The sequence below is a fragment of the Hyaloscypha bicolor genome, assembly GCF_002865645.1.
Source record: "Hyaloscypha bicolor E unplaced genomic scaffold K444scaffold_141, whole genome shotgun sequence".
NCBI classification, from domain to species: Eukaryota; Fungi; Ascomycota; class Leotiomycetes; order Helotiales; family Hyaloscyphaceae; genus Hyaloscypha; species Hyaloscypha bicolor.
The window spans coordinates 756,331-781,462 of NW_020194643.1; the positions used below are offsets into that span (position 1 = coordinate 756,331).

General features: G+C 49.9%; 8 protein-coding genes across 8 annotated transcripts; 3 read left to right on the forward strand and 5 right to left on the reverse strand.

Moving 5' to 3' along the window:
* Positions 1-418: 418 nt before the first annotated feature.
* K444DRAFT_618987 (uncharacterized protein) lies at positions 419-2,716 on the reverse strand. The gene is made up of 3 exons (XM_024881430.1): positions 2,309-2,716; positions 1,478-2,238; positions 419-1,367 (listed from the first exon to the last, which is right to left on the reverse strand). Exons 1-3 carry the CDS (start codon positions 2,702-2,704, stop codon positions 881-883), a joined length of 1,644 nt encoding a protein of 547 aa, XP_024730699.1. The 5' UTR covers positions 2,705-2,716; the 3' UTR covers positions 419-880.
* A 1,117-nt stretch (positions 2,717-3,833) lies between these two features.
* Positions 3,834-6,786, reverse strand: K444DRAFT_571401 (uncharacterized protein). Its single transcript, XM_024877314.1, has 2 exons — positions 5,858-6,786; positions 3,834-5,811 (listed from the first exon to the last, which is right to left on the reverse strand). Exons 1-2 carry the CDS (start codon positions 6,429-6,431, stop codon positions 4,232-4,234), a joined length of 2,154 nt encoding a protein of 717 aa, XP_024730700.1. The 5' UTR covers positions 6,432-6,786; the 3' UTR covers positions 3,834-4,231.
* Positions 6,787-7,379: 593 nt separating this feature from the next.
* On the reverse strand, positions 7,380-8,679 carry K444DRAFT_147410 (uncharacterized protein). Its single transcript, XM_024870573.1, has 4 exons — positions 8,647-8,679; positions 8,240-8,585; positions 7,839-8,188; positions 7,380-7,684 (listed from the first exon to the last, which is right to left on the reverse strand). The coding sequence occupies exons 2-3, from the start codon at positions 8,385-8,387 to the stop codon at positions 7,839-7,841; spliced, it is 498 nt and encodes a 165-aa protein (XP_024730701.1). The 5' UTR covers positions 8,388-8,585; positions 8,647-8,679; the 3' UTR covers positions 7,380-7,684.
* Positions 8,680-11,075: 2,396 nt separating this feature from the next.
* On the reverse strand, positions 11,076-12,216 carry K444DRAFT_646685 (uncharacterized protein; the record flags this gene model as incomplete). Its single annotated transcript, XM_024885232.1, has 2 exons — positions 11,076-11,765; positions 12,205-12,216. 2 exons carry the CDS (start codon positions 12,214-12,216, stop codon positions 11,076-11,078), a joined length of 702 nt encoding a protein of 233 aa, XP_024730702.1.
* Positions 12,058-17,137, forward strand: K444DRAFT_571409 (uncharacterized protein). The gene is made up of 5 exons (XM_024877315.1): positions 12,058-12,912; positions 13,010-13,930; positions 14,034-14,741; positions 14,791-15,010; positions 15,072-17,137. Exons 1-5 carry the CDS (start codon positions 12,215-12,217, stop codon positions 16,989-16,991), a joined length of 4,467 nt encoding a protein of 1,488 aa, XP_024730703.1. The 5' UTR covers positions 12,058-12,214; the 3' UTR covers positions 16,992-17,137.
* Positions 17,138-17,689: 552 nt separating this feature from the next.
* Positions 17,690-20,392, forward strand: K444DRAFT_541050 (uncharacterized protein; the record flags this gene model as incomplete). The annotated part of the gene is made up of 1 exon (XM_024875758.1): positions 17,690-20,392. One exon carries the CDS (start codon positions 17,690-17,692, stop codon positions 20,390-20,392), a length of 2,703 nt encoding a protein of 900 aa, XP_024730704.1.
* Positions 20,393-20,498: 106 nt separating this feature from the next.
* On the reverse strand, positions 20,499-21,751 carry K444DRAFT_599253 (tyrosine/serine protein phosphatase-like protein; the record flags this gene model as incomplete). The annotated part of the gene is made up of 5 exons (XM_024878561.1): positions 21,490-21,751; positions 21,390-21,430; positions 21,265-21,340; positions 21,038-21,220; positions 20,499-20,991 (listed from the first exon to the last, which is right to left on the reverse strand). The coding sequence occupies exons 1-5, from the start codon at positions 21,612-21,614 to the stop codon at positions 20,499-20,501; spliced, it is 918 nt and encodes a 305-aa protein (XP_024730705.1). The 5' UTR covers positions 21,615-21,751.
* Positions 21,752-22,368: 617 nt separating this feature from the next.
* K444DRAFT_147615 (uncharacterized protein) lies at positions 22,369-25,130 on the forward strand. The gene is made up of 3 exons (XM_024870575.1): positions 22,369-22,685; positions 22,785-24,275; positions 24,324-25,130. Exons 1-3 carry the CDS (start codon positions 22,541-22,543, stop codon positions 25,091-25,093), a joined length of 2,406 nt encoding a protein of 801 aa, XP_024730706.1. The 5' UTR covers positions 22,369-22,540; the 3' UTR covers positions 25,094-25,130.
* The last annotated feature ends 2 nt before the right edge of the window (positions 25,131-25,132 follow it).

Below are 25,132 nucleotides of genomic sequence, written 5' to 3' on the forward strand. Positions count from 1 at the left end.
TCAAACTACTTTTATCATAAAATATGAGTGAGGGTTCAGGATTAGAAGACAAATTCATCGTTTCGGAAATGTCCTCCCCCTTATTCTCACCACTAGCATCCTCGCTTAAGTCTCCGCCACTCAGGGGTTACATTACTACTCTTTCATTCTTCCACTCCTCCGTACATGTCTTCATGACAAGCAACGATGGAGTCACGACTCTCAAGTCACGCTCTTAGGAAGGAGCGCATCTTCTAATCGTGCGTCAGGACTTGCACAAAAGCCCCTATGTGCCCTGCGGGTTTGGTTCATATCAGCAAGACGGTCGTTTTTATGACAACTTCCACTATTTCACAAATTTGAAAATTTGAAAGAATCCAAAAATTGCGTAATATCGGGCGTATATCTATATATTCTTTTTTTATTTTAAAGATCCTTTGTTATGTTGTGAAGCTTTTAATAATTCTAGCTTTTTTTGTTAGGGGGAAAAAAGACCGTATCACTGATTCGCACCAATATACCAAGGGTCCATATTATTGAGAACGTGGCTGCACGATTATTAATGCTGAAAATCAAATCTATCTGCTTTCGTTACCCAACTACCTGCAACGCCCCCCTTGAATACCATCATATCGCTGTCCTATTCATCCTTTGATATTTCACAACCCCATTTCCCATGACAAAGGAAATAAATAACGAATGTTCGAATATTCGAGATGAGCTCGGTTGATTGAAGGACATCTTGTCGCAAGTGATCTTTACGTCCACTGCTAACTCAACCTCACATGGGGTTCCTTCGTGGTGATTTTGTGCGTGCTGAGTTTCTTCTTGGGGAGCTCCTGCGCACATCGAGAGCTGAGGAATTCTGAGCAGCGTCAATTCGAATGCCAATATCTCACTGCTATGGCCGACCATCCAATTTGAAAGACGTGCCAGAGAAACCTGTCTCGGTGGACGCAATGCTAACGTTGAAGCGATGTTCGGCTGGAGAACTTCCACTGCGCTCAGCACCACCTTGTCTAGCCTCGGGCTCCGGAGACTCTAAATTAACTACCTCAATAATTCTTTGACTAGACCTCTTGTTGCTTGGAGAATGATCATTGGTGTGAAGAGAAGGAGAGAACTCGATCGTAGGATAGAGTTGGTCTTGTTCCAGGCTAGAACCAGACATTGGGTGCAGGTGGCTGTTGTACTTCGAGTCAGGTATGACATTCGGGTGGATATTCTGCTGAGGTTCGGGGCTGGAGGCAGAGGGGGATCGCAGTCGGTCGTAGTATCTTGCGTTGAACTCTTTATTGGGGATTTTGTGTTGGTGTTCGAAGGCGTTAAGGCGCTCTTGCATGCTGGTGCTTGAATGGTTGCCGCGGGAGCTTGAGGAGGCAGAAGACCTGGAAATATTAGCGTGAGCCTTCCGGTTGATTTTGAGCGGAATCGTAGAGCAGTCTCAAGTGCGAACAAGGCTCCCAACGTGACTTGGTGTTTGAGAGCAGATACTTACTTCGTAGGTGATATGTGTTGAGGCTTCAGAGTTGTCGGGCGAGGAAGATCGCAAGTCTGGATAACCTCAATATCAGAGTCACCCTCTTGTGACGAAGTAGTAAAAATATGATGACGGCGAGCTCCTCGGCTGCCTGATTTCTGAGCTGGCCCCGAAGATGGCGTCTTGAAAGGAATAGCGTTGGATCTAGGTTGAATGGGCAACTGGTACTCTTTGTCCTCAACAAGTCGGGGAGCCGGCGTCATGTCCATGGTGGGCGGCATTCTAAATTTTGGTGCTGGGGATGATTGGTAACGTGCCCGCTTCTTCTGCCACTGCTTTTCCCTTTTGTCTTCCCGACCAGACACACCGCAGAGATATTCCTCGGGACCACAGCGGACTACTTTTTCTTGCTTTATGTGATGCAAGTGCTGCAGCTGCTTCAAAGTTGGAAACTGCTCGCCATCAGAATCTATATAGTGAGTGAACTGCGGACGGCTATCATCGTTGTACTTCCTCTTTCGGGAAATTGGGGAAGCCAAATCAGACTCGTCTCCAGTATAACCGCTATGGATATCATCGAGGTTTTTATCCCAGGCTCTTCTGGTTGCTGGTTGATTCGTAGAGCCAGATGAGGTATCGTTACCTGTGAGGCCAGCAGTGGTTATAGTTTCTTTAGCAGCTTTCTCCCTTTCCTTCCTATCCTTTTTAGCTCTCTTTGGCTCTCTGGGGCTGATAGAGTTTGGACTGATAATATCGTGGAGTTTGAGAGGTTGAGGCTTCTAGAAGAATGATATTAGTTAGTTGACCACCGTCAACAGCTATTCTTAAAAGGTAAGAGTGCGCTCTTACCAGGGGGAACATTGGCTTTGGATACTGGGAATAGTTTTCACTAGTAAACCACTTCAAACGCTGCAGCGTCTCCCAGCAAATGACAGGCGGTTCCTTGGGTTCCTTCTCACCTTCCTCTACCACCAATTTCCAAGGTCTCATCGTCTGATTTTGGCATTCTTCTCTATCTATCTCTGCTTCCAGCCACGCAACTGGATTCGGCCATCGCTCATAGCCGCCCTTAAATATCCTCTCAAATCTCTCGAATCGAGCAATAAAACAGTCGACTGACCAGCCACGGCTTGTTCGTCGAGGGTTGAGAACTTTCAGAGGAAGCAGAGGTGTGACGCCATTGGGGACGAAATACTTCGGATCATTTTGACTCTCCAAGACAAACGAAATGAGTTCGACTTTCATCAGGCCGGCGAGGCAGAAGAGGTAATGTTGGAAGTCTATTGGTAGTATAGTAGCTCGGTACCTACTGCAATATTCTCTGTACAAGTTTGTGAACTCGGCTTCCACTTCTTGTGTTGCGCATGCTTGAAAGCCGTTGGGGTTGAAGTCCCAAGTCGGGCTGGCAATGAGTGGAATGCACTGCATTGCTTGGTCCTGAATTTCTTCGGACGATCCAAGAGCTTCTCGCGGCTGAAGATTTGTCAAACCTGGGCAGTTTGGGCTTTTCTGAATATCGCATATGAAAGTGAGAGAACCTTTGATCTAGAAGTTGTGAGCTTCCATTGTCCCAAATTGCCGCAGACATTGAATATCTCTCCGAGGACAAAAATGGACTGAAGCTTACTGAACTTTCAGAAGGGAATTCCCTCGCAGCTTTTGCTCTAAAACCCTCGTCCTCAAGAATGTCATGATAGTATTGTACGCTTCTGCTCATCAACTCGATAAAGTGGAGTCGCTGGCTCCGATCCAAATCGGGGGTCCTGTCTTTGAAGGTGTTTCTAAAGCAAATTCTTTCCGCGTTGACGAATGTTCCATCACCGTGAACGAAGCGGAGGCTGGCGATGCTGGGGTCGTAGATGGCATAGACTGCTTTGGTAGGCGTAATTGCATCAATGCCGACTAGTAGAGAGATGTAAGGGAGAGCTCGGAGCGCGGAGGGGGTGAGGCAGGTGGGGGTATCTGGCGTTGGTGTTGGGGGGGTCTTAAGGTGATTTGAGCCATGATATTCATAAATTCAAGGTGAAATTGGGATACTTACAACGAACTGGTCCTTCATGGGAGATCCTCTGACTCGATGGTCCATGATTGAGGAGGCGGAGTTATAACGATGAACTTGAAGTGGTTGTTGATCCAAGAGATCCCGAGAGACTTTGCCTGTAGGTAGGATAGCTCAATCGAGCTTGAGTGGCGTTCCTTGGTCGAGCTTGCATCCAAAACCCAAGCTAGATCCTAGATAAGAGCATTGGTGAAATATGTGGATATTTCATGATCCCGAAGAAAGATTGCAAGACTCTTGAAGGAGATGGGGTGGGTTTGAAGGGGACGAGATGGAGATGGGCTGCCAGTCCAACTCGGAGCGAGGTGAATGGAGCTGATTGCGTGGACTTGGATTAGTAGCTGTACTGGAAGTTTAGCATTGACTTCACCTTTGCGGATATGTAACAGCAAGGCAAGAGTGCGCTGGAGAAAAAGGTAGCTGGAAGTCGAATAGAGTCGCAAAGACAGACGGTGGTCTATGAAGCCCGTGTGAACTGTAACCGAACTTCACCAAGACCAAAGCAACCCCCCCTTACTTTCGAATGCACGCCACCAAAGTCAACTTGACTTGTGAAAGGCCAAGATTCTAATTTATGCGTCAGTACTTTTGCTCTAATGTCAACGCCTATTTGTACAGTGCCATCTCCAGCCAAGCAACGCCAAAATCTATCGATGATGATGAATGTGTTCCAAGCGAAACCTCGCAAACAATGTTAGTCACTTGAGAATCTGCTAATCGACATCCATCCCCTCACTGACTTCTTCCTCAGTCTCATCACCGTCACCACCCAAGCCCAACAATTGCTTCTCGACATCATCCAAATCCTCTTCTCCGTCTTCCTCAACCTCGACCTCGCTACCAAGGCCCAAGATCTCTTTCTCCATATCGTCAAGGTCCTCTTCGTCCGCCAGATGAGTATCTCCCTTGGCTCTGGATTTAATTTCCTCCTCGGGGGGTCTCTCATCCTCGGTCTCATCAGCGTCTCTGACAGTATCGTGACCGTTTACAGCAGCCGGCTTGACCTGCGAGACTCGATTTGTGCCCATGACGCCAAGATTCAGATCTTTCTGACCATCCCAGCGATCTAGTCTTCTACCCATGCGACGGAATGCAGCAGCATAAGCAGACATCTCTTCGCCAAAATCATCTTCCTCCGACTCTAATTGAACAAGACCTCCAAACCCTCTAGCCTTGAAAGGCGGAGGCGCATGAAGCAGGTCACCGTCTCCTTCGCTATCATCAAATGGATCTGCCATTTGCTTCGTCCTTTGCAATGCACGCCAAAAGGCACCCTCTTGCTTGCGCTGCTTTCTGGCATGATGGTGCTTCTTCCGCAATCCACGACTCAGGATATAATCGACTCGTTGATTTCGGTTGCGTTCCACCGCTAATTGATGGGCAGTAAGTGGTCGGGAACGTCTCATGATAGTCTCTCCTTGATGAGCGACAGGCGATGAGCCTTCAACCATCTGGTGCTTCAGAGATCCTCGACCCTTACCAGTGTTGAGAGCACTCGCAATTCGTATGCCACCAAGAGATCGAGGTGGTGGTGTAGAACGAGTGCTATCAATATCTGACTCGTACTTTGGTCGAATACGGCCAATCAATGCCGCGGGACTACCAACAATATCTTCGTACTTTGGGCGAATTCGACCCAAAATAGCAGCTGGGCTTGGACCGCCATCATCTGGAGGTAGGTGAAGCTTTGGCTTAGGACCTCTCTTTGGTGGGCCATGTTCTGCTTGAAAGGCTGCCTGATCTGCTTCGATGATTCTCTTTCTCTCTCTCATCTTGGCATATCCATACTCCTTTTCTTCTGCCGTGTCCACATTTTCCAGGGCTTCCTGCTCCGCAGTCAAGTACTCGAATCTCGGCACGCCCTGATTCCTGACATCAACGTCGTAGTCAACACCCGGCCCAAATGGATTCTCGTCTGCTCCCTCTTCGGTAAAGTCGGATTCCAGATAGAACCACATTAGCCATAAGAAGGCTCTTGCTCGAGAAACACTAGATATATCCTCCTTCATGATCAGGTCGTAGAAGTCCTTGTTGGGGGGGAAATGCAGCTCAGTAACTTTCGGGGCGAATTGTGCCAGGACGAATATCAGATTTACAGGATTGGTTCGAGGAACATCCTTGACCTTGATCTTTTCTAGTGTGTTTGGTTCCGGGCGGTCCTCCGATGCTCCCTTGAGAATCGATTTGAGTCGCGGCGCATCCTGGAGCTGCTTGTAGGAATTGGGGTCTTGATGAGCTTGTAAGGAGGGGATGGCATGGTATGTTCGAAGCTGGGCTCGCATCTCCGGGAAGACTGTAGCAGGTTAGAAAAAGGTACTGATGGGGCAAGTAATACGCACAATTGAGCGTCGTGTTCATGCGACCGAGATTGACGAGCAAGCACACCATCGCCATATTCTTCGCAGGTTCGTGCTCAGTCAGCAGCTTGTCTCTCAAGATCTTGCTCGTCTTGCTACTCCTGGCCATCGTGTCGATATAGAGATTAGCAAAGGTCTGCTTGGCGATCTGATCCGGCTCATAGCTGTTTGTGAAGACAGCCTTGTCGTCCTCAAACACGGCCTTGAGAAACTCATATTGGATGTCCTTCCGCCAGAGCGGCTCTCCGTCGTCCTTCTTAAGATGCTTTACCTTGTTGCCGCTGTACATTGAATTGTTCTGCGCGCTGCCCGGCGGGGGTTCCTTGCGCTTGCGGGATGTGCTGGTCGCTGGTTTGGAAGGAGGTTCGCGCACAGCTTCTCCGGGCGTCCGAACATCCTCGTCTTCCGTCATGTCGTTGTTCCGTCGCGGGGCGGGCGGTGTATCTCTTGGGTTGTCGAGAACGTGCTGCAATGAAGTTCTAGGATCTGCACGCGCTGGAGATGAAGGGTGGTCTGAATTCGCGATCGTGGAATCAGGGGACGCAACTTCCGTCATAATGCGTTGCCCAATGTCGCTATGGCAACACTCGCGGTGTCATGTGATCGGCGGTGACAGCTCTGAGTGGTTTCGGGGTGGGGATGGGTCTGGACAGCATGAGGGCCAGGTGAGTCCTCTGGTGATGCTCCCGACAGTGAATGGTGTCGTCAATTGTCCGTGAGGTGTTGCTCGCTTAGGCTTGCTTGCCAAAGGGCCCCAAACTTTATTTTAAGCTCAGCCTCCCAGCCGAGCGCGGCAAGCAAGCAAGCCCCCCCTTAATCCCCCCAATCGAGGATCACAACCCACAACTCACAACTCTCATGACTAGGTACGTCCGTGAAACTCGGCTTCCCAGAGCTCCCCTCCCCTCCGGACTGATGTTTCCGCAATTATTATTCAAGGTTCAAGATCCTCGGTCGTATACGAGCCGTGTCTGATCCCAAAAGAAATTCGATAATCCTCCTAGTATGCAACGCAGATCATTTCAAAGAGCTATTTTCGACAGCATCAACACCTCCGTTTTCCGAGGCGGTTGCTTTTCTGGGCAAGGACGGAATTTCTCCGGCCACTGAGGTTGAGCCCCAGTTTCAGTCTTCCGCCACCAATTCTTGGAAGGTCTCTCGAAGGTCTGTGATATGCTGCGAGGGTTGGAATCCTTCATCCCTCCTCCACCTTGCCGAGAAAAAGTCCAATCCAGTCACGCAGGTTACACAACCATAAAATTGCCCACTTCTCCACCGGGTAGGGCTAACGATGGAGATTTGGGGTGCATCTGCCGATCTTGCTGGTCAACCCGGGAAAGGTGCACCAAGTGGAAAGCTGTCCCGGCCTCGGACGCCCTGTCACCGACATTTAACCGTGCATGAGACCAGGACACCAGGTGACCGCGCGAACGACGTGTTTGGTTGATCGTTTCTTGGAATTAGCTATTATTATCATTACGCGGCACGAGCGAAAAGAGCTTTAATAATACATGAGAGGGCTGAACTCTGGTGCACGACCCACCCCGGTCAGCAGCTGAGAGGAATCAGACAGTAACATGATGCCATACCGGAGTTCTTCTATGTTGAGATACCCCGATTGCTTACGCTGTAAGAAGGAGAAGCGCTTTCAATACGCCAAGATCTAAACCCGCAGGAGGAGAGAACAGGAGTCATATACCCGTTAAGAACTACCTTGAATGACCCGCAATCCGCTGTACTTCGTGTAACACATTTAAGCAGAAAATCTATTCCTAGAGACATGAATCCTGCGAAGAAGAAAAAAACAGAGTAGGAGATCCAATTAGATTCGTGTGTGACCGTCAATTCGTGGGAATCGTGTAAGCAAAGGACCTGTAGAAGACTTCGTTGTGTCAGCGATCTTTCAAGTGTATGGATCTGCAATTGCCTCACACTGAGATGAGAGAGCAACTAGAAAATTCATCTAGCGAGATCTACCTCCATTACCACTTCCTCCACTCCCATAGTCATAGTATGCTCTATCGTCTTCGTAATACGCATCTTGCTCATAATATACATCTCTCTCCTCGTAGACTGGCTCTTGTTCGTAATGACTCCTGTCTTCGTGGGTTTTGGATCCTCTTCTGGACTCCTCTTCTCTTGCCTTGCCCTTGGAAACCACATGTCTCAGTGATAAAGATCCCCAGGGCAGGCCTGAGAGCTCCTCGTCTGTTCCCATCTCACCAGGATCGGGTGTATGGTAGGAATGCCCAGCATGAGCTCTGTTTTCGGCCTCTCTATCTTGACGTTCCTTGGCCTCTTTGGCCTTATCTCCTACTCAAAACTATGAGTGACTTATTACCAGCACTAGAATGGTAGACGTACGAAATTTTCTTTGTGCAATTCGATTCTGAACGCGTCTTCTCTCCTCAGGATCGGTGATATCTGACCAATCGTCCTTCTTGGTTTTGGACTTTGAAGAATGATGTTTTCCCTTGGAAGAGTGATGTGAAGATCGGTGTGAGGAGGACATCTCGGTTTCAGTAGCAGAAGACGAGGAATCGTACTTGACTGTTTGATTCTGATCAGGATCGTCAATTGTGATGCGGGGGATTTCTCTGGTTGCTTGTTGTTGTTGTTGTTGCTGCTGCTGCTGCTGCTGTTGTTCTTGGCCTTGTTCTTGGCCTTGTTCTTGTTGTTTGGATACTTCAGATGGTTCGTTCTCATGGGTCTGAGAGTCCCTACTGGGCTTTAGCTTTAGTTATTCCGCAACTAATTGGAAAGGTACTGACATCTACTTCAAAGACGAGACTCGCTAGGTTCTGGATTCATGCAATCGCAAAGAGAATGTGGAGGTCATTGATCGAGTTGTAGAACCATTCAAAGGACAGAAACTTAACAGTCCGAGCAAAATGGAGGAGCCGACTCAATGGGTATTGAGGTGGTGGTGAAACGATATTGGATGCAGGGTGACTTTAATTGAAGCAGATAGTAGTATTCAACAAGTATCAGTCTATATGAAAGGAGGAAATAGTCCACTTCAGAGAGTGGTTTAGATGTTTGTGGATTGGAAGGAATGGAGACTAAAGGAGAAGTGGCAGATATATAAGCCTGAGGAGACTGGAGTGGGACGAAACATGAGTGGAAGACATCCAATTGGAGATAGAGCACCGCCTCCAAAGGAGTTTAGGGTGTATCGACAGCCGCGAAGCGTGAACGTGTGGCAGATGCATCTACGGAGAAAGGAAACTGATACAGGCAAGCCCAAGCCCACAACGTTTTAAGGCAGCCTCAATCCGCTCTACCGGCAATGCATGATGATTGGCTTCGGGGAATACAGGTGACCCGTGGCTTAAACCCTTCGAGAATACGGCGCGGACCCGAGAATCCTTGAGAAGGGGGGGGGGGGGGTTCGGATGGGCACAAGCGAGTCGGAAAGGCGTGAGTAGGAGTGAAGGGGTGGGCAGGGATGGGATGGAGAGGGGGAGCCATTTTAGGTTCTGGAGGCTTTGCCAGGGGTGATGGTGATTCGGTAGCTTGTTTTCCAACTTAGGAGGGCTAAGGAGGCAGGATCCTGAAATTCCTGAGATCCCTGAGATCTCTAAGATCCTTGAAGTGCGTGAGAGCGTGGCCGAGGATTATCACGTTTGCGTTGCAAAAAAAAGGCAGCCGAGCATAGCGGGTCAGGCAGAGCGGTCAGGCAGAGAGACACAGAGATTTCCTGTCGGTACCTGCATAGCGGCCAGGGATGGGGTTGCCGCCATGAGCATCAGAAAATAGGCATCCATCTACCCTCCACCGCATCCCACGCAACCCAAAGCGCCGGCGTGCAGCGATGAGTCTTTTCCTGTCGCACTCCGACAGTCACTGTCCAGCATTTAAGATTGGCGCGTGGGTCATCTGTTAGGATGACGCATGCCAACCCTCGACTGCTCAAACTGGTGGCCCTCCCGCACGCCAAGCTACCGTAGAAGCCAGAGGGAAGCCAGAGAAGCCAGAGAAGCCAGAGAAGCCAGAGAAGCCAGAGAAGCTAAGAAGACCGGCCGTCGGTGCTTCCCTCTGCTGAGTCTGCTCATAAGTGCTGATGCTGCACGGCGTTGAACACCGAGGCTGGCAGCCTTCTTCTGTGGCCCGCCCCCTCCTGTCTCTCCTCGTACCTCCACCCCCTCTTAACCCTTCTTACTCATCACCCCGTCGCTGGCCTCATCCGACTGAGGTTGTTGTCGCGTCCATTGCGAGTTCGCGGCGGGCAGACTGGCGCCTGATCCAGTGAACGCCGCCCTGCCCATTGGGGCTGAAATACTTTTTTTTACCTGCGAACGCCATTGTGCATGAGTAAGAAGGAGTATCTATCCCCCGACCAGCCAGTCCTGGGCGTTCTTAACAATCCCAATTTCCTGTGGCAGAGTCTCGCCCTTGTTTCGACCGTTTTTATTATATCAGCACGAATCACAATTAGGACTATGATTCACTGAGATACGAACACCGAGTGACGGACGGAGGAGGCTGGAGGCTGTTCAACCCGGGGAAACTCAAGGGGGCAAGGCCCGATCGAATGTCCCGGGCCCGCGTGGGAATTGGCAGGCAAGGAACGTGGAGCTTGGAGCTTGGAGCTTGGAGCATGAAGCTTGGAAGTTCTGCAGCGTTTCTGGAAGCAGCGCCGGAAGTACGGTGCAGTAGAGACTGAGCCATTTCGGCTGTAGACGGAACCCTTTGCGAAGAGGACTCACAGAGGACTCCGAGGAGAGGACTCAGAGGAAAGCTCAACTACCACACGACCACAATATGACTCTATGACTCTTCGCCGCCGCCGCCGCCGCCGCCGCCCTTTCCGGCCGACGATCACCGGCATCTGAATTGGCAAAATGACCCACGTTTCACGTTTCTCTAAAATATTTCTCTTTGACCGAATCCTTCGGATGCGAGAACTCATTGACCAATAACACACCCACCCCCCAATTATTGCGCACATATTCCCCATCCGCTCTTTGCACGACGGGCTGTGTTTTTGCACCACTGATCTGGACGATCTGCATGCAGCCTTGTCCTCGAAAAGCTTCTGGAAGCAGAAGAAGCACGCCCTATGGAACACAGAATACTTGGATGGGATGAGAAACCCGGTTATTTGCCTCACGAGGAGCCTTTCCTCGTTGGTAGCACGGATGTACAACGCCATAGCCCCAAAATACCCTACAAAGCGTCACGCGAGCCAAATCTAAGCCTATCTCGCTGCACGTCTCTCTTCTCCTCTCCTCTTTGCTCGCACCTCGGCTTGACGTCTCTCTCCTCCGTCAATCTTGTGGCCTCTTCGGTCCTCCCACAGCCCTTCCTTTACCACAACCTTCGCAGCTTTCCCTCCCTTGAGTGGCTGTACGTGCGGTCCAACTATTGTCTGCGCACCCTTAATATGCAGGCCTTTGACGGGTTCAAGTTGCTCCGCCGGCTTCTCCAAAGCACTGCCCCCCGCAGCCACATTCACCACAATCTTGCGCTTCCCTGCTGTCAACGTGGCCGTAGCTGGACTATTCCCAGAAACAGGGACCTCCACCACGCGGAGCAGTGCTTCCCCGTTTTCCACGTACTTGAGATCCCCCCCAACTCCATATTGCCCATTTCGAAATTTCTCACGCCATCGAAGTAGGTAACGTCGACTTCGTGGAGGCTCAATGCCAAGCTCTTTAAGTTGTGCGGAGGTGAGGGAGAACAGCGCTTTCCATGAGGGTATTTTCGATGCGTGTTGGCTCAAATTGCGGCCAATGACAGTGAGAAAGGTTTGTGTATCGGGGACGAATGGAGTCGGCCGTGGAATTCGAGTAGCCTTTACTCGGGTTTGTAAATATCGTGCTTGTGGAGTTATCCGTGACTGTGTGCAAGGGAGGAGGAAGGACGGTATGGACCGCAACTGCGTAGCCTTGACAATCATAGTGGTCAACACTTTATATTTGGTTAGCAGGCAGCGTCAATGGGGAGAGTGCGTTGATCTACCTTTACCAGGAACGGTGTTGTTGTCGAAAGGCGCCGTCTTGGAAACAAATCTCGCGTCGTCTTTCGCAGTAAAGTTTAACGTTTAAGGTTTTGGCTACCTAAGGCCACATGATTCTTGAGTCATGAATATGCGAAGCTAGAGCATTTTAAGTTAAGCTCGTCGATAAGAACCTTATCGGAGGCAGCTGTGCTCGAGTTTCACCTCCACACTCCGTTGCCTTCTTTCACACGACTCCACGATTCTCTGTACCACTGGTGGTATGCTCACCCAGCCTCAAGCTAGAGCATGCTCAAAGAGTTTTCAAACCCCTGAAGCGATTTGTAAATGTTTGTTGAGAGCATCCATCTCCTGCAGACAACTGCACTTTCGACGTCATGCCTCCTCGAATGAAGCAAACTCCTCGAGGGCCTCCAGGACCCGTCGGTGGCAGACACGATTCACAAGCTTCATCTTTGCCCTCGCCGGGTATTGCAACTCCTAACAATGAACATGTATCGTTGACCTCATCCGAAAGTGGCTCCTCAGAATCCTCTCCTCGCGAGCTCCCCGACCAGCTCATCGAATTCGTTTCCCAGCAGAACAATGTCTCCGAACCTCCTCGTAAGCGACAGAAATTTAAAACTGCGAGCTCGCTGCCGACCAAGGACCCTGAACTCGAACATATAATAGTTCACCAGTGTCGCTGGGAGATTCGGTGTGTTGGGTCCAAGTTATCCAACTCTGACATACCCATGGAAAGGAGTGATATTGGACCATATGTTTATTCGACCCAGCCCTGGGGATCCCCCGCCTCTCTTTATATCGTTGGTGAGACGAGACAGCAGGTCTTCCATGGGAAAATACCTCTGACGGAAGGCATGGAAGATGTTCACCTGGCGCTGCTCGTCCACCAGGAGTCAAGAAAATGGGCTAGGTTACAGGGCAGACTGTGGACTGAGTTCGGGATTTCCTTGTACCAGAAAAATGGACTCGATTGCATTGAGTTGATCTTTACAATAAAATGGAATACGACTACCTCGCCACATAACGTTCTGCAAGCTACTACTAAGACTCTAGCACTGTTGAAAGTCATGTGAGTAGTTGGGGGAGGCGTCTTTGCCCATTCAATCTATCTTCATTATTTTAGCCCGCTGGAATTTGTTAAAATTACTGACTCACTCATTACCTAGGGCACGATACTTTCCTGACCAAAATGTTACCAAAGCCGAGAAATGGTCTCCTCGGGACTTTTATCAAAGCGTCCATTCAACCGATAAGAACGATGCATCCTCAGCCTCCATGAGAATTGAAGAGTTGGAGTCGGAATTATATCCGTTCCAGAAGAGAGCTGTTCGGTGGCTTCTACGAAAGGAGGGGGTTGAGTGGTCTGCCAAAGGAGGTGTCAAAGATGCTTCCATTCCGAATGGCAAGGCCTTACCCAACTCATTCATCCAAGCGAAAGATTTCTTTGGTCGGCCATGTTATGCCAGCCATTTATTTGGAATTGTTACCCTTGATGTTGGTCCTTTTCTGGCCTCGGAGCAGCAACTGAATGGCGGTATTCTCGCAGAAGAGATGGGTCTTGGGAAGACGGTCGAGATGATTTCTTTGATCACACTTCACAAGCGTCCCAATGACGGCACGACCAATGTTTTCGACCATTTTACCGGCAGAGACGTGCAAAAAACTGCAGCCACATTGATTATCACTCCACCATCTATTCTTCAGCAATGGATATCCGAGATCAACAGACACGCTCCGCATCTTAGAGTTTTGCATTATGTGGGCATAAAGGCAAAAAGCAAGGTCAAGCCCTCCGACCTCTTGAATAAGCTGGCGACATCAGATATCGTTATCTCAACATATTCTGTACTCGCTGCCGAGATCAATTTCACGCAATTGAACCCGACCAAGAAGCTACGCAACGAGTCCAAATATCCACGACCGAAAAGCCCCATCATGCAATTATCTTGGTGGCGGATTCTCCTGGACGAGGCGCAAATGGTTGAGAGTGGAGTCAGTAAGGCAGCCGTTGTGGCAAGGATGATTCCGCGCGAAAATGCATGGTGTGTTACTGGAACGCCTGTGAGGAAAGACGTGAACGATCTCTTGTAAGTACAAAATAGTCGGATGTTGATGTTTCAATTCCGGCTGGTTTTTTCACCCTACCTCTAGACTCCTTACCCTGCAACTACTGACTTCCTCGTCACTCAGAGGCCTATTAGTATTTCTTCGTTATGAGCCATATGCCTCGATGAAGCACATCTGGTCCTCACTGATCTCATCCCATAAGAATGAGTTCCACAAGCTCTTTGGATCGTTAGCTCTTCGCCATAACAAGCAGAGTGTCCGTGACGAGCTCAGACTCCCTGCTCAACGAAGATATGTAATCACAATGCCCTTTACTTCGATAGAGGAACAACACTACCAAGAGTTATTCAATCAGATGTGTGAAGAGGTCGGGTTGGATGCTCAAGGGGCACCCCTTTTAGATAATTGGAATCCGGATGAGGTGTCCGATGTCATGCGACGTTGGCTGGTGCGTCTTCGCCAGACCGTCCTTCATCCTGAGGTTGGAGGCCGAAACAGGCGTGCACTAGGGCAAAAGGATGGTCCTCTGCGGACTGTAGATCAAGTGTTGGATGTGATGATGGATCAAACTGATGTTTCTATCCGGGCCGACCAAAGAGCTCTACTCACATCCAGGCTGCGAAGAGGTCAATTGTTTGAAAACTCTCCACGAGTTCAGGAAGCTTATGACATCTGGGCAGAAGTCGTTACTGAGGCCCGTGCCATTGTGGAAGAATGTCGAGCACAGCTTAGCGAAGAGCAAGCAAAATTCCCAGTTGATGGAAAGACATCCTCGGCCAATCGAAGCTGGCAAGTCTCTGGGACGGATAGCGATGAAGATGAGCAAGAAGAGTGAGTAAGCCACTGAACATCTAGAGAACCGTCTGAAGCTTTGCAACAGGATTGATCCAACTTCGCGTTTGAGCGTTTTCCGAATGCGACTGAGGAATGCTTTAGAGATTGAACACATGGCGATATTCTTTCGTGCGAACGCCTATTTCCAGATCAAGTCAAACGAGGACATGACAAAGCCCGATACTCTTGAATTTGAAGCGCTAGAAAAGCTCGAGACCGAGGGCTATGATGAGGCTAAGAAGTTGAGGCGCGAAATTTTGCAAGAGGTGAGTGATTGGGGCGCTGGCTTGCGTTCTCCCAAGATGCTCGATGCTGATAGAATTAAAGATCTTTCGAAAAGCGGACAAGCTCATGAGAACTATAGCGAAACGAGCTGCTACCCAGACTTTTGCACAAATTCCCGAATTCCTTTCTAACCCGCCGAGAGGTGGTCTCGAGAGTCGACGAATTATGGAGCAGCTGGATACCTTAGCCATCGCCCTTGATTCCCAGGCAAATAAACTTGACGAATGGAGAGAACAAACTGTGCAATTTCTTCTGCGCTCTCTGGTGGACGAAGAAGAGGGTATAGAGATCACAGGAGACGAATATGAGGAGTCGACCAAAACACAGGATGAAGTAATGGTCTATGTTCAGGCATTGAGAGCGGCAATTGCGGACCGCCACGATGCCTTGACCGGACAAGAGAACCAGCTCGTTGCACATGAGATCAAGACAACACTCCGCCTGGCAAAAGACGGCGAGGGACCTTTCCCAGAGAAAACGCTTGAATTACTCAACGCCCGAGCACAATTGAAACCTACGAAAGAAATGGGCTCTGTTCGCGGAATCGTTGCTGAGCTCCGGGCCCTAGCAATGTCGTTGAGACCTGACGCTGAGAACGGCAGCATGAGAGCGCAAAATGAGCTTTCAATTGTCGAGAAACAGCTCAATGCTACGCAGAAGCAGTTTAGTGAGCAGACTAAAGTTACAGCGGCATTAGAAAAGGAGGTGGAGCTCTTTACAAACGTGATGAATACCCGCTTGGAATACTACCGGCAATTGCAATTTATCTCCGACACGGTAGCACCATATGAAGGCCCAAACAACGAAAGGGTGCTTGCAAGAATGCTCGAGGACGAAGCAAAACTCTCTCGAAAGATTGCCACCGCAAAATCAAAACGACGATACTTAGATCATCTAAGAATGGAGGCGACAAATCAAAAAGAACAACGAATGTGCGTAATCTGCAGAGAAACATTTGAAATTGGAGCGCTTACCGTGTGTGGCCACCAATATTGTAAAGAGTGCATCCATTTCTGGTGGAGTTCTCACCGCAACTGCCCTGTCTGCAAGCGGAAGTTGATCCAAGCCGATCTCCATGACATTACTTATAAGCCACAGGAACTCACAATTGAAGCTGAGGAGGTCCACGAAGCTCATGAGAGGTCGTCACCGTCTTCGACATCAAGGAGATCTGCCATCTATTCCGAAATCAGCAAGAGCAAACTTGCAGAGATCAAGAATATTGAACTGGACGGGCCATCTTTCACAACAAAAGTTGATACCTTAGCCAGGCATCTCATGTGGTTGAGGGAGACAGACCCAGGAGCCAAATCCATCATCTACTCTCAATTCAGGGACTTTCTGGACGTCTTAGCTCGTGCGTTCCAGCGATTCAGAATCGGATTTTCGTCAATCGACAAGCCCAATGGTATCGAGAGATTTAAGAACGACCCAGGCGTCGAATGTTTCTTACTCCATGCTCGAGCGCACAGTTCAGGGTTGAACTTGGTCAACGCAAGCCATGTCTTCCTCTGTGAGCCCCTTTTGAACACAGCTCTTGAGCTCCAAGCCATCGCTCGTGTCGATCGAATCGGACAACACCAAGAGACGAATGTCTGGCTTTATTTGGTAGACGGCACAGTGGAAGAATCCATTCACCAGCTCTCTGTCAAGAAACGCATGGAGCATATCGGTCAAAGATTGTCAGCCGGAAAGGGTAAACAGAAAGAGTTGAGTCCTGATGAGCTCCTCGACACAAACCTCGAAGAAGCCAATTCGATGGAATTGCAGCAAGCTTCGTTGACTGGTTTGCTAGCCAAAGGCGGCAGAGGGGGTGAAATGATTGAGAAAGAGGATCTGTGGGATTGTTTGTTTGGTGGTGTTGGACAGCGAAATACGGCGATCCGTACGCTGGAGAACGATCCCGAGATTCGGCAGCACCTTGCAGCTGAGGCAGCTCAGGAGAGACTGGCTGTTGCTTGAAGAGTCCAGGTGTTGTCCTGGTTGCACTAACTTATTGGGTATATCTATGGACTTTGCAGGTAAATTCCTGGGCAATACATTTGCAGAATAGATAATAGACACATGAGCGAACGAACACGCATATCTGAAAGAACTTTAACCACTGGAAGCCCTGCCAAAACCAGTTCGTCACTAAGCTCTGACTACAAGGCCACCATACCCACTGAATACCTACGCAAAGCCCAAGCCATTCCACGTGCCGCCCGGGTTCAAGGGGTCAAATACTACCAAACCTAGAAGGAGAGACGAAGCGCTGATTGGAGGGCTTGGCTTTCAGGAACATCAATGCATAATGTACGGATATTTTCCAAACAAAACAATCGGGACATATGAAATTGAAGCTCTTCTTCACTTAGGCACAGATCCTCTTGATGTCTACTGAAGTTCTCAGCCTTGCATGCTGAGCCTCGCTGACTCTGGCTTTATTAGCGAGCCCCCACAGTCAGCTGAAGCGACAGCCGACAACTTCTCTTCCACACACAACACGCAGGACTGCTCACCACAACTCAACTTCCCTTTGATGGAGACACGAAGCCCCTCTCGCATCCAAGAAATTAAGTGGCGACGTCACACGAGAAGCAATGTCGAACTTCAAGCGCGCTCCCGTCCAGACGGGGGCGCCGAGGAGCAATGTCCTCGCCTCCCTGAAGGCAACCCAGATGATCGATATCAAGCCTGTCCTCCCTGCGGAGATCATTTCAACGATCCTTGATTTTCTGCCTATACCCGATCTTATGAGTTTCGGGCGTACTTCAAAACGAATGCTGGAAATGGTATACGAGGATTCGAGGTGGGTACAAAGGTTGAAGATCATGGGGGTCTGGAATGAGGGGGAGGCACGGAAGCGATTCGAAGAGGCCTTGAAAATGAAGAGGGAGATGATGAAAATAAGAGCGGAGGAGGAAGCCAAACGGACAGGAATAGGGGTCAATGGGAATGCAGGTCTGAGGAAGACGAGCACAACATTATTCGATGCTGGCATAGAGGAGGAACGACAGAAGAGATCTATGGAGATGGCAGCGAAGGCGAAGCCCTCTTTGGATGGCTTTGAGACCCTGGCTCTCTCTTCTCCTGCCCAATCGACACCTGCCCCAATCACCCGAGCACCGATGCTTGATCCTGAAGCGTTACTCAATGTCTTCTCGGTCGTGAAGTCTGTACGGGGGTCAGCGAGGCAGGAGTTCGGGAGGATATATGCTGCACTGGCACCATTCTACTATGATCTGGCAAAATCAAGGAGCCATATGGACCCGGTAATTTTCAGAGTCTATCGGGATCCCGAACAACAGGCGCAGATGCTGTCACATCTACAGGTCTTTGCGCGAAGTGATTGGGCACAAGGATGGAGACAGCGAGAGGAGAAACTTACCACTATGGTGGGGATATTCGAAAATGCCGTTTTGCGAGAATTTGAGCAAGGTTACGAAGCTTGGGATATTGATGGCAGGATGCGTCGTTACGCTCATGTCTTAGGAGTCCTGAATGGTGGTCAAGCTGGAATCGAGCTTTTCGTGCAGAAACACCCCATATTTTCGGACCGAGATATTCTTGGAAACCCCATGGATTGCATCAATCATGCTTCAGCTGATGGTATAGCTCTTGAACCATCTCGAGAGTTCTTGGAAAGGCTTGCAGCAAAAGTCAACGAGCAAGGAGCCATCATAGACCGAATTTTCCCTGTTGGACAAGACGTTTTCCAGATATTGTTGGATAAAGTTGGGGAAGACATCCTCATGGAGTATGTGACTCCTCTGTTTGATGAGGCTCACGAACGGAGCATACCGTCCTACCTGAAAGGTGTAGCGGGGATGTTTGAACAGACTCTGCGATTTGCTGTCACTCTGAAGCCCTCCAAAAGCTCTTGTGCGAATTTCGCTGATAAAGTCATGGCTGTGGTAGCCAGGGTATTTGAGCCTCATGTCGACTTGTTTCTTCAAGATGAGCTGGATTATTTCAAAAAGCTCGCAGAGACCGAGGTGGGGAACTGGGAGGAGAAGCTTTCTGCGCAGGAAGCTACGACCGAATCCTTTTTCATGGCGAATTTCAATCGCCAAGCCGACAAAAAGGACTTCTTGACCTCGTTCAAGAAAGTGGTTATGATGCCGGTCAATGTTCTACCGAGCTTACCGATTGTGTCGCCATTTGCAACCAAACCTGTTCCAACTCAGCAAGTAGTGAACCGATCGAGTCTCCAGGCTCCAGGTTCAGGTTTATCTCCTGGTCCGTCAAGACCGCAAACTCCGGGCTTGGGTGCAGCCAGTGATCGGACGTCAACCCCTTTACCGGGGGAGGCGCCGACGGATGAGTTGGCTGCAAAAGCGGCTCTCATGGCTTCGAGAATGGAGGGCATTCGATCCTTGTTCAGTATTGAGGTTGCATTGGATCTGACTCACGCCGCGAAAGCAAGCATTGAACGAGCAGCACTGTTCGTTCGTCTTGGCGGTCAGACAGGGGAAGAGGCAAGAGAGCAATGTGAAGCTATTTTCGTCAACCTCCTCCGGATTCTCGGAGACAGGCATGTAAAGGGTGGCTTTGACAAGGCGGTGGATCATCTCTCGAAATACAACCCTCGCGAAGTCAGTGAACATCAACAGGGTGTTGCACCTCTGGTGACTTTCCTGGAGTTGGTCAATGTTGGTGATCTCATCTCTCAAATGATAGATGTCTTCTACGAGCAGCAAATGGCTGGCCCCAAGTTATCTGATCGTAATGACTTTCTTGATCCCGCCGTTAAGGCGAAGAAGAAATTTGAGCAGATGCTTGACGAGCGTGTCGCAGCTGGACTGAATAAGGGTATAGATGTATTGATGGACGAAGTTGAGTATCTTTGCGCAACCATCCAGCAGCCCACCGACTATAATCCGGCTCCAGCTACAGATGGGAAAACGCAAGATTTTGACATTGGCCCGACCAAAGCGGCGGAGCAGGTTGTTAATCTTGTTGAGTCACACACCAAAATGTTGACTGGAAGTACCGACAAGAACATGCTTGACGTATTCAACCAAGAGGTTGGATTGCGCCTGTTCACTGCTTTATGCAAGCATCTCAAACGCCAGCGAGTGAGCGTCGATGGTGCCATCAAACTCATTTCAGATATGAACCTGTACTTTCTCTACATCAGGACGCTGAAGAATTCGGATCTTCTTGAGTACTTCAAGGCATTGCGAGAGCTTAGCCAAATATATCTCATAGATCCGAAGCACGCGAAGGAGATGGCAGAGGTGATAGCTGATGGCGACCGTTTCCACGGAATCTTCAGAGCAGAGGAGGTTTACGAGTTTGCAGAGCGGAGAGCGGATTGGTACTCGGTGAAAAGGGACGTGGAGAGGGCGATGTATGGAATTGGATGCGTGGCAATGTGACTGGTACATAGATCTCAATCGTTCATGATGACCCCTAAATCTCTCTACAGGTGACTTCTAAATGCAAATTGACTCGCAGCCCCAAACAACCTCTAAAATGTCCCCCCTACGCACGGAGGATAGCAAGTAAACTCTCTTCGTCTTCCTCCGAATAGCCAATGGAACGACAATACTTCCTCACTCCTCCGTACTTCTCGTTCAGATGCCTTTCCATCTTCTCAATCCAATCGGCGGGACATCCCGCGAAATCCTCCGTGAGGCCAATGCTCTGGATCTCCACCAGTCTGCTTTCCCTCTCTGGCTCTAATTCCCCCTCACTCATACAATAATCATAGCTTATTGCCGGTACCGGGACCGAGAGCAACAAGAGGATGAGAGCGATGATGAGGCCAGTGCGGTCTTTACCTTGCGTGCAGTGGATCAAAATTGGATAGTTGGAAGTGGTAGAATAGGCACGCAGAGCATCAGCAATCTCGGGTCCACAGTGATCGATAGAGTCGAACCCCAGCCCGACAAGCCCTCGGGGCTGCATTACTTCACGCCCGAGGATGGAGATTGCTTCCATGCGGTAGCCGAAGATCATGAGCGTTACAAGTTTGCTGGTATGAGGTTAGTAGGAGATAAAGGGGGAAAGCGGTGTGCTACATGATGCTCCATGTTGAAAGCTGCCAGAGGAGACTTCGCTCGAAGCCCTTGCCGTTGATGTTGATGTTTAAATAGGCCACCCCGGGAATTTCGGAGGGTTCTGCGAGAGCTGCATTTGACTGCATGAGAACAGGGATCTCGAGATCTCCTTGCCTCTTTTTCACTCGGTTTGCGTGCTCGGTTCTGGGATTGTTAGAAAGTAGAAAATAGGGGGTTGGGGAACATACACTGTTCGGAGATCTATGATGGTCTTGATACCATATTCGTCCTTCAGGCGCGTTCTGTCTGATAAGGTCGCATCGTCTGAAAATGTCAGTGCAAGACACGTTGAACAGTCTAGAATAAGACTCACCTGGTTGAGCGGATCTGAATACCCTCCCTTCAGTAACCAGCCTTGGACACCTGGTCAGCATTTGCCCCTGAAATGTGTAGAGGGTCATGGGCGGGCACACTTCTGCCCAAGAAACTCGTTAATGTTCTTCCCAGCATCTCGAAAATTTAAGATACCCTCAAACGGCGTGTCTATAATCTCTCCGCGTTCGACATCCTTCCCCGTCTCTGTCTTTGATATTGCCATAATGAGATAAGAAATGAGACAGCCTGTAGTGAGCAAGAAATATAGGAGTCGGTCAAAACAAGATTCTTAGATCATAACGCCCATGCAGGGTTCCCTAATAATCAATTCTCCGAACTGTTGAAGAAGATGCAGGGGGGGCAGGCAGTTCTGATGAAGTGCGAATTAGATTGTCCAAGACCGGGAATGTGTCAAAGCGGGAAAAGATGAAGCGAAATCATCATAGCTGATCCTTGCCGCAGATCACAAAATGAGCCCATGAACAGAAACCTGGGGATAGAGAACATGCTGAAAACACAATTCCGTGCCTGCCTCTGGCTTCAACTTTGAGGTCTACCTGCTCTTGTATCTTTAAAGCGTGCAAAATAAAACAGCATCCCTGCTGGCTCGCGATTCACGACGCTCTCCCACAAAGCCAACACTGTGCGATGGCATCGGCAATTCTGATACCGAAGCCTTATTAAGCCTTAGCGGCGTGCAGTAGCGTGGTGTGGCTGTGGCTGTGGTTATTGCTATTGATGATGTCACCATCACCATCAACCTCCACGGCCAAGCCCCGGAAGCAGTATGGGAAACGGCAATGACCTGCTGCAGAGAGCTACACCTGAACTAGACAACTAGGCCAAAGAAGTATGATGCGACGAGACACAGGACGCAATGGTGCATCACTCTTGTTGCTGAGCATCTCGCCTCTTCTCCACTCCTCTCCTGTCCCTACCTCCCTTGCAAGTACCAGTTGTGAGGACTGCTTGACTACTTGATTGCTTGAGAAGCACTCCATCAACACTCAACCATCATCTGATTGACACATGGATTGAGCTGTTTGCAGCTCCGGAGCAGCGAAATATCCTCCCTTTTTCGAAACACACCATTTTCGTTGTACTCACGCCACCTCACCCACGTCATTGTGTCAACATAACTCGCTCGTGATGGCTCAAACCACAGCGCCTGCTGTGGCGACGGGCCCCATCCTGGATGTCAGCCAACCGACAAGAACATCCAACAAGCTCGAGGATCAGGCAGCCATTGCTGCTTTATATGTCACCAAATACGACAATGCCTCCAAGACCGGTCGTGAGTTCCTCGACGGCGACAATAAATTGTCTTCTGCAGGTGAGGGCTCTGCTCCGGAATGCGCGGATACCTGCATTCTTCTGCTAACAATCTGCGCAGGTGCAGCAGCCTCCCTCAAATACGCCCAAGCCCAAGATTTGCCCTCGTTCCCTTCCGCCGGATTGAAGAACGGTGATTCAGCTGCTGGTGCTGCCGCCAGTCTTGGGTGGGCAAACCAGAAGGCCTTCGAACATTGGAAACCAGATCCCTCAGCTTCCGCCTCTGCCGCTGCAGTTCTTGCGAAGGATTACAAGATGGCTCCTCTCTGGCAACCGGAACAGAGCACCAATGGTGCAAAGGCTGCGCTTTTGGCTCATAGGGATGGCGGAAAAGTGGAGATTTGGAAGCCAGAGGCTTCGCTCTGGGGAAATTCTGCTGCGAACCAGGCATTCCAGAAGGATCGAGCTGGTGGATTGTCCCCGCAGTTGGATTATGGACATACAGCTCTCGGTCGTCAGGGCTCACTCCTGGCTGCGACGGGAGCCATGTCAACAAGCAGGAAGAGAGCAGAATCGACGCCAATCCCTTCCTCATTTGTCGAGAGATACCCAGATGAGTCAAATGCGACAACGAATGCCCTGAGCGCTGCGACTTCTGCATCGAAGAATAGAAAACGAACGAGTGTTACATCAGAGGGTGGAGCAGTTCCATTTACGGTAATGTCGAGGGAGATGTATACTTCGAATCCTCCTGTAGCTCCTGAGGTCGATGAGCAGAATAGACAAGCTACTCTTCATGCTTCAGCCATCGCCATGGCTAAGCAAATGTACAACCATCAGCAAAAGCAAATCGATGCTACTTCCGCTGCTCACCGTGGCGCAATGGCAGCCCACCATCGGAGGCCCTCGTCCGTCGAATCAGCAGATGAGATACAGCCTATGCGATTCAACAATCTGCAAGAAGCTGCCCAAAAGCTTGCCCAGGAGCGTCTGGCCAGACTCCATGATGAGCATGCAAAGAATCGGGAGTACCGTGATTATTATGGAAACACTCCAAAGCCGCAATCCAGACTATCAATTCGCGGCCGGACTCGACGACGTGCATCTAGTGATGGTAGTATGGATGAGGACAGGGAGCAGTCCAACAAGATCCGAGCCCAGATGTCTCTGTTCTCCAGTAATATATCGCAAGTGGATTCGAAGAAGAGGCAACAAGACCGAGAGGCGTTGATTGCAGCTGCTCAACGCAACGTCACCAAGAGTCTGCATGGGATGGACGAGAAGGTGTTTGCGGATACCGGCAAAGTGGCCCCTTCCCTTCTTAGCGAGTGGGAAGTCAAAGCACACGCTGCTGCCCAAGCCAAGAGCGATACCCGGATGGAAAATTATGGCAAGGTCAACATTGGTGGAGGAAAGTTCATGAATCAGAGTGCGGTAGATTTAGTGGCCCAGAGAAATGTGCAGCCAGTTTTGGATGAGATCAATGAGAAGGCTGAAGCTGAGAGGGAACGAGTAGCAGCGGCGAAGTTGGAGCAAGAAACACAGGCGAGAAAAGAAGCCGAGCAGAAAGCACGTGGGAGAGAGAAGAAAGAGATTGATAGGAAGTTGAAGCGTAAGTAATACCAGGAAGTGTGATAGCCCTGTGCTGACTTGGATATAGAGCAAAGCAAAGACGAGCAGAAGTCAGCCGCGGCAGAGGCAAAGGCTGCAAAGAGAGAAGAAAACCTAGCTGCGAAAGAGAAGAGAAAGTCTCTGAAATCTGGAGAGGCTGTAACCGCAGGACCAGCTACGGAACCAGAGACGACGGCAGAAGCTACTACTGTTGCTCCGGCCACCATAGCAGATGAAGCACATGCGACAATCGCGGAGCGCCGTGCAGTCGCCTCAACACTAATTCCCATCCCAACATCGATGGAGGACCAAGTAAGTATGCGTATGCGGGAGACCGCTGACGCCGCGAACAAAGATGAGAGTACGCCTCTGTCTCCTAGCTCGCCAGGCGATGGCAGCAAAGTCAAGAACTGGCTGAAAACCAAATTCTCCCGCCGGATGAGCAAACCTCAGAAGCCTTCCGCCACTGAAAAGGAGAAAGAACCTGAGAAAGCTTTTGTTGGCGGTGCTGCACTCACTGGAGCAAGCGCAAATAACAGTACCACGAGCCTCGGAGCAAAGCCCTCTTCGGTTCGAGATGTGGCTATGGCTGGGAAAGCTAAGGAGCAAGAGGCGGAGCCAGAACCAGAAGAAAGGGGCAGAGGAAAAAGGAGAGATAGCGAAGTCAGTGCGTTAAGCGAGCCCGTTGGAGATATCGATGAGGAGGAATTCCAGGAGGCGAGAGACAATTTTGATGAGGACCTTGCACCTCCTCCTACCTTTGTTGCAGAGAAGAGCATTAGTCCTGCGCGCTCCGCAAGATTTCACGAGGAGATCTAAGTTGGCGGGCGAAATGCTGGAAATAGAGGTTGAGTTTTT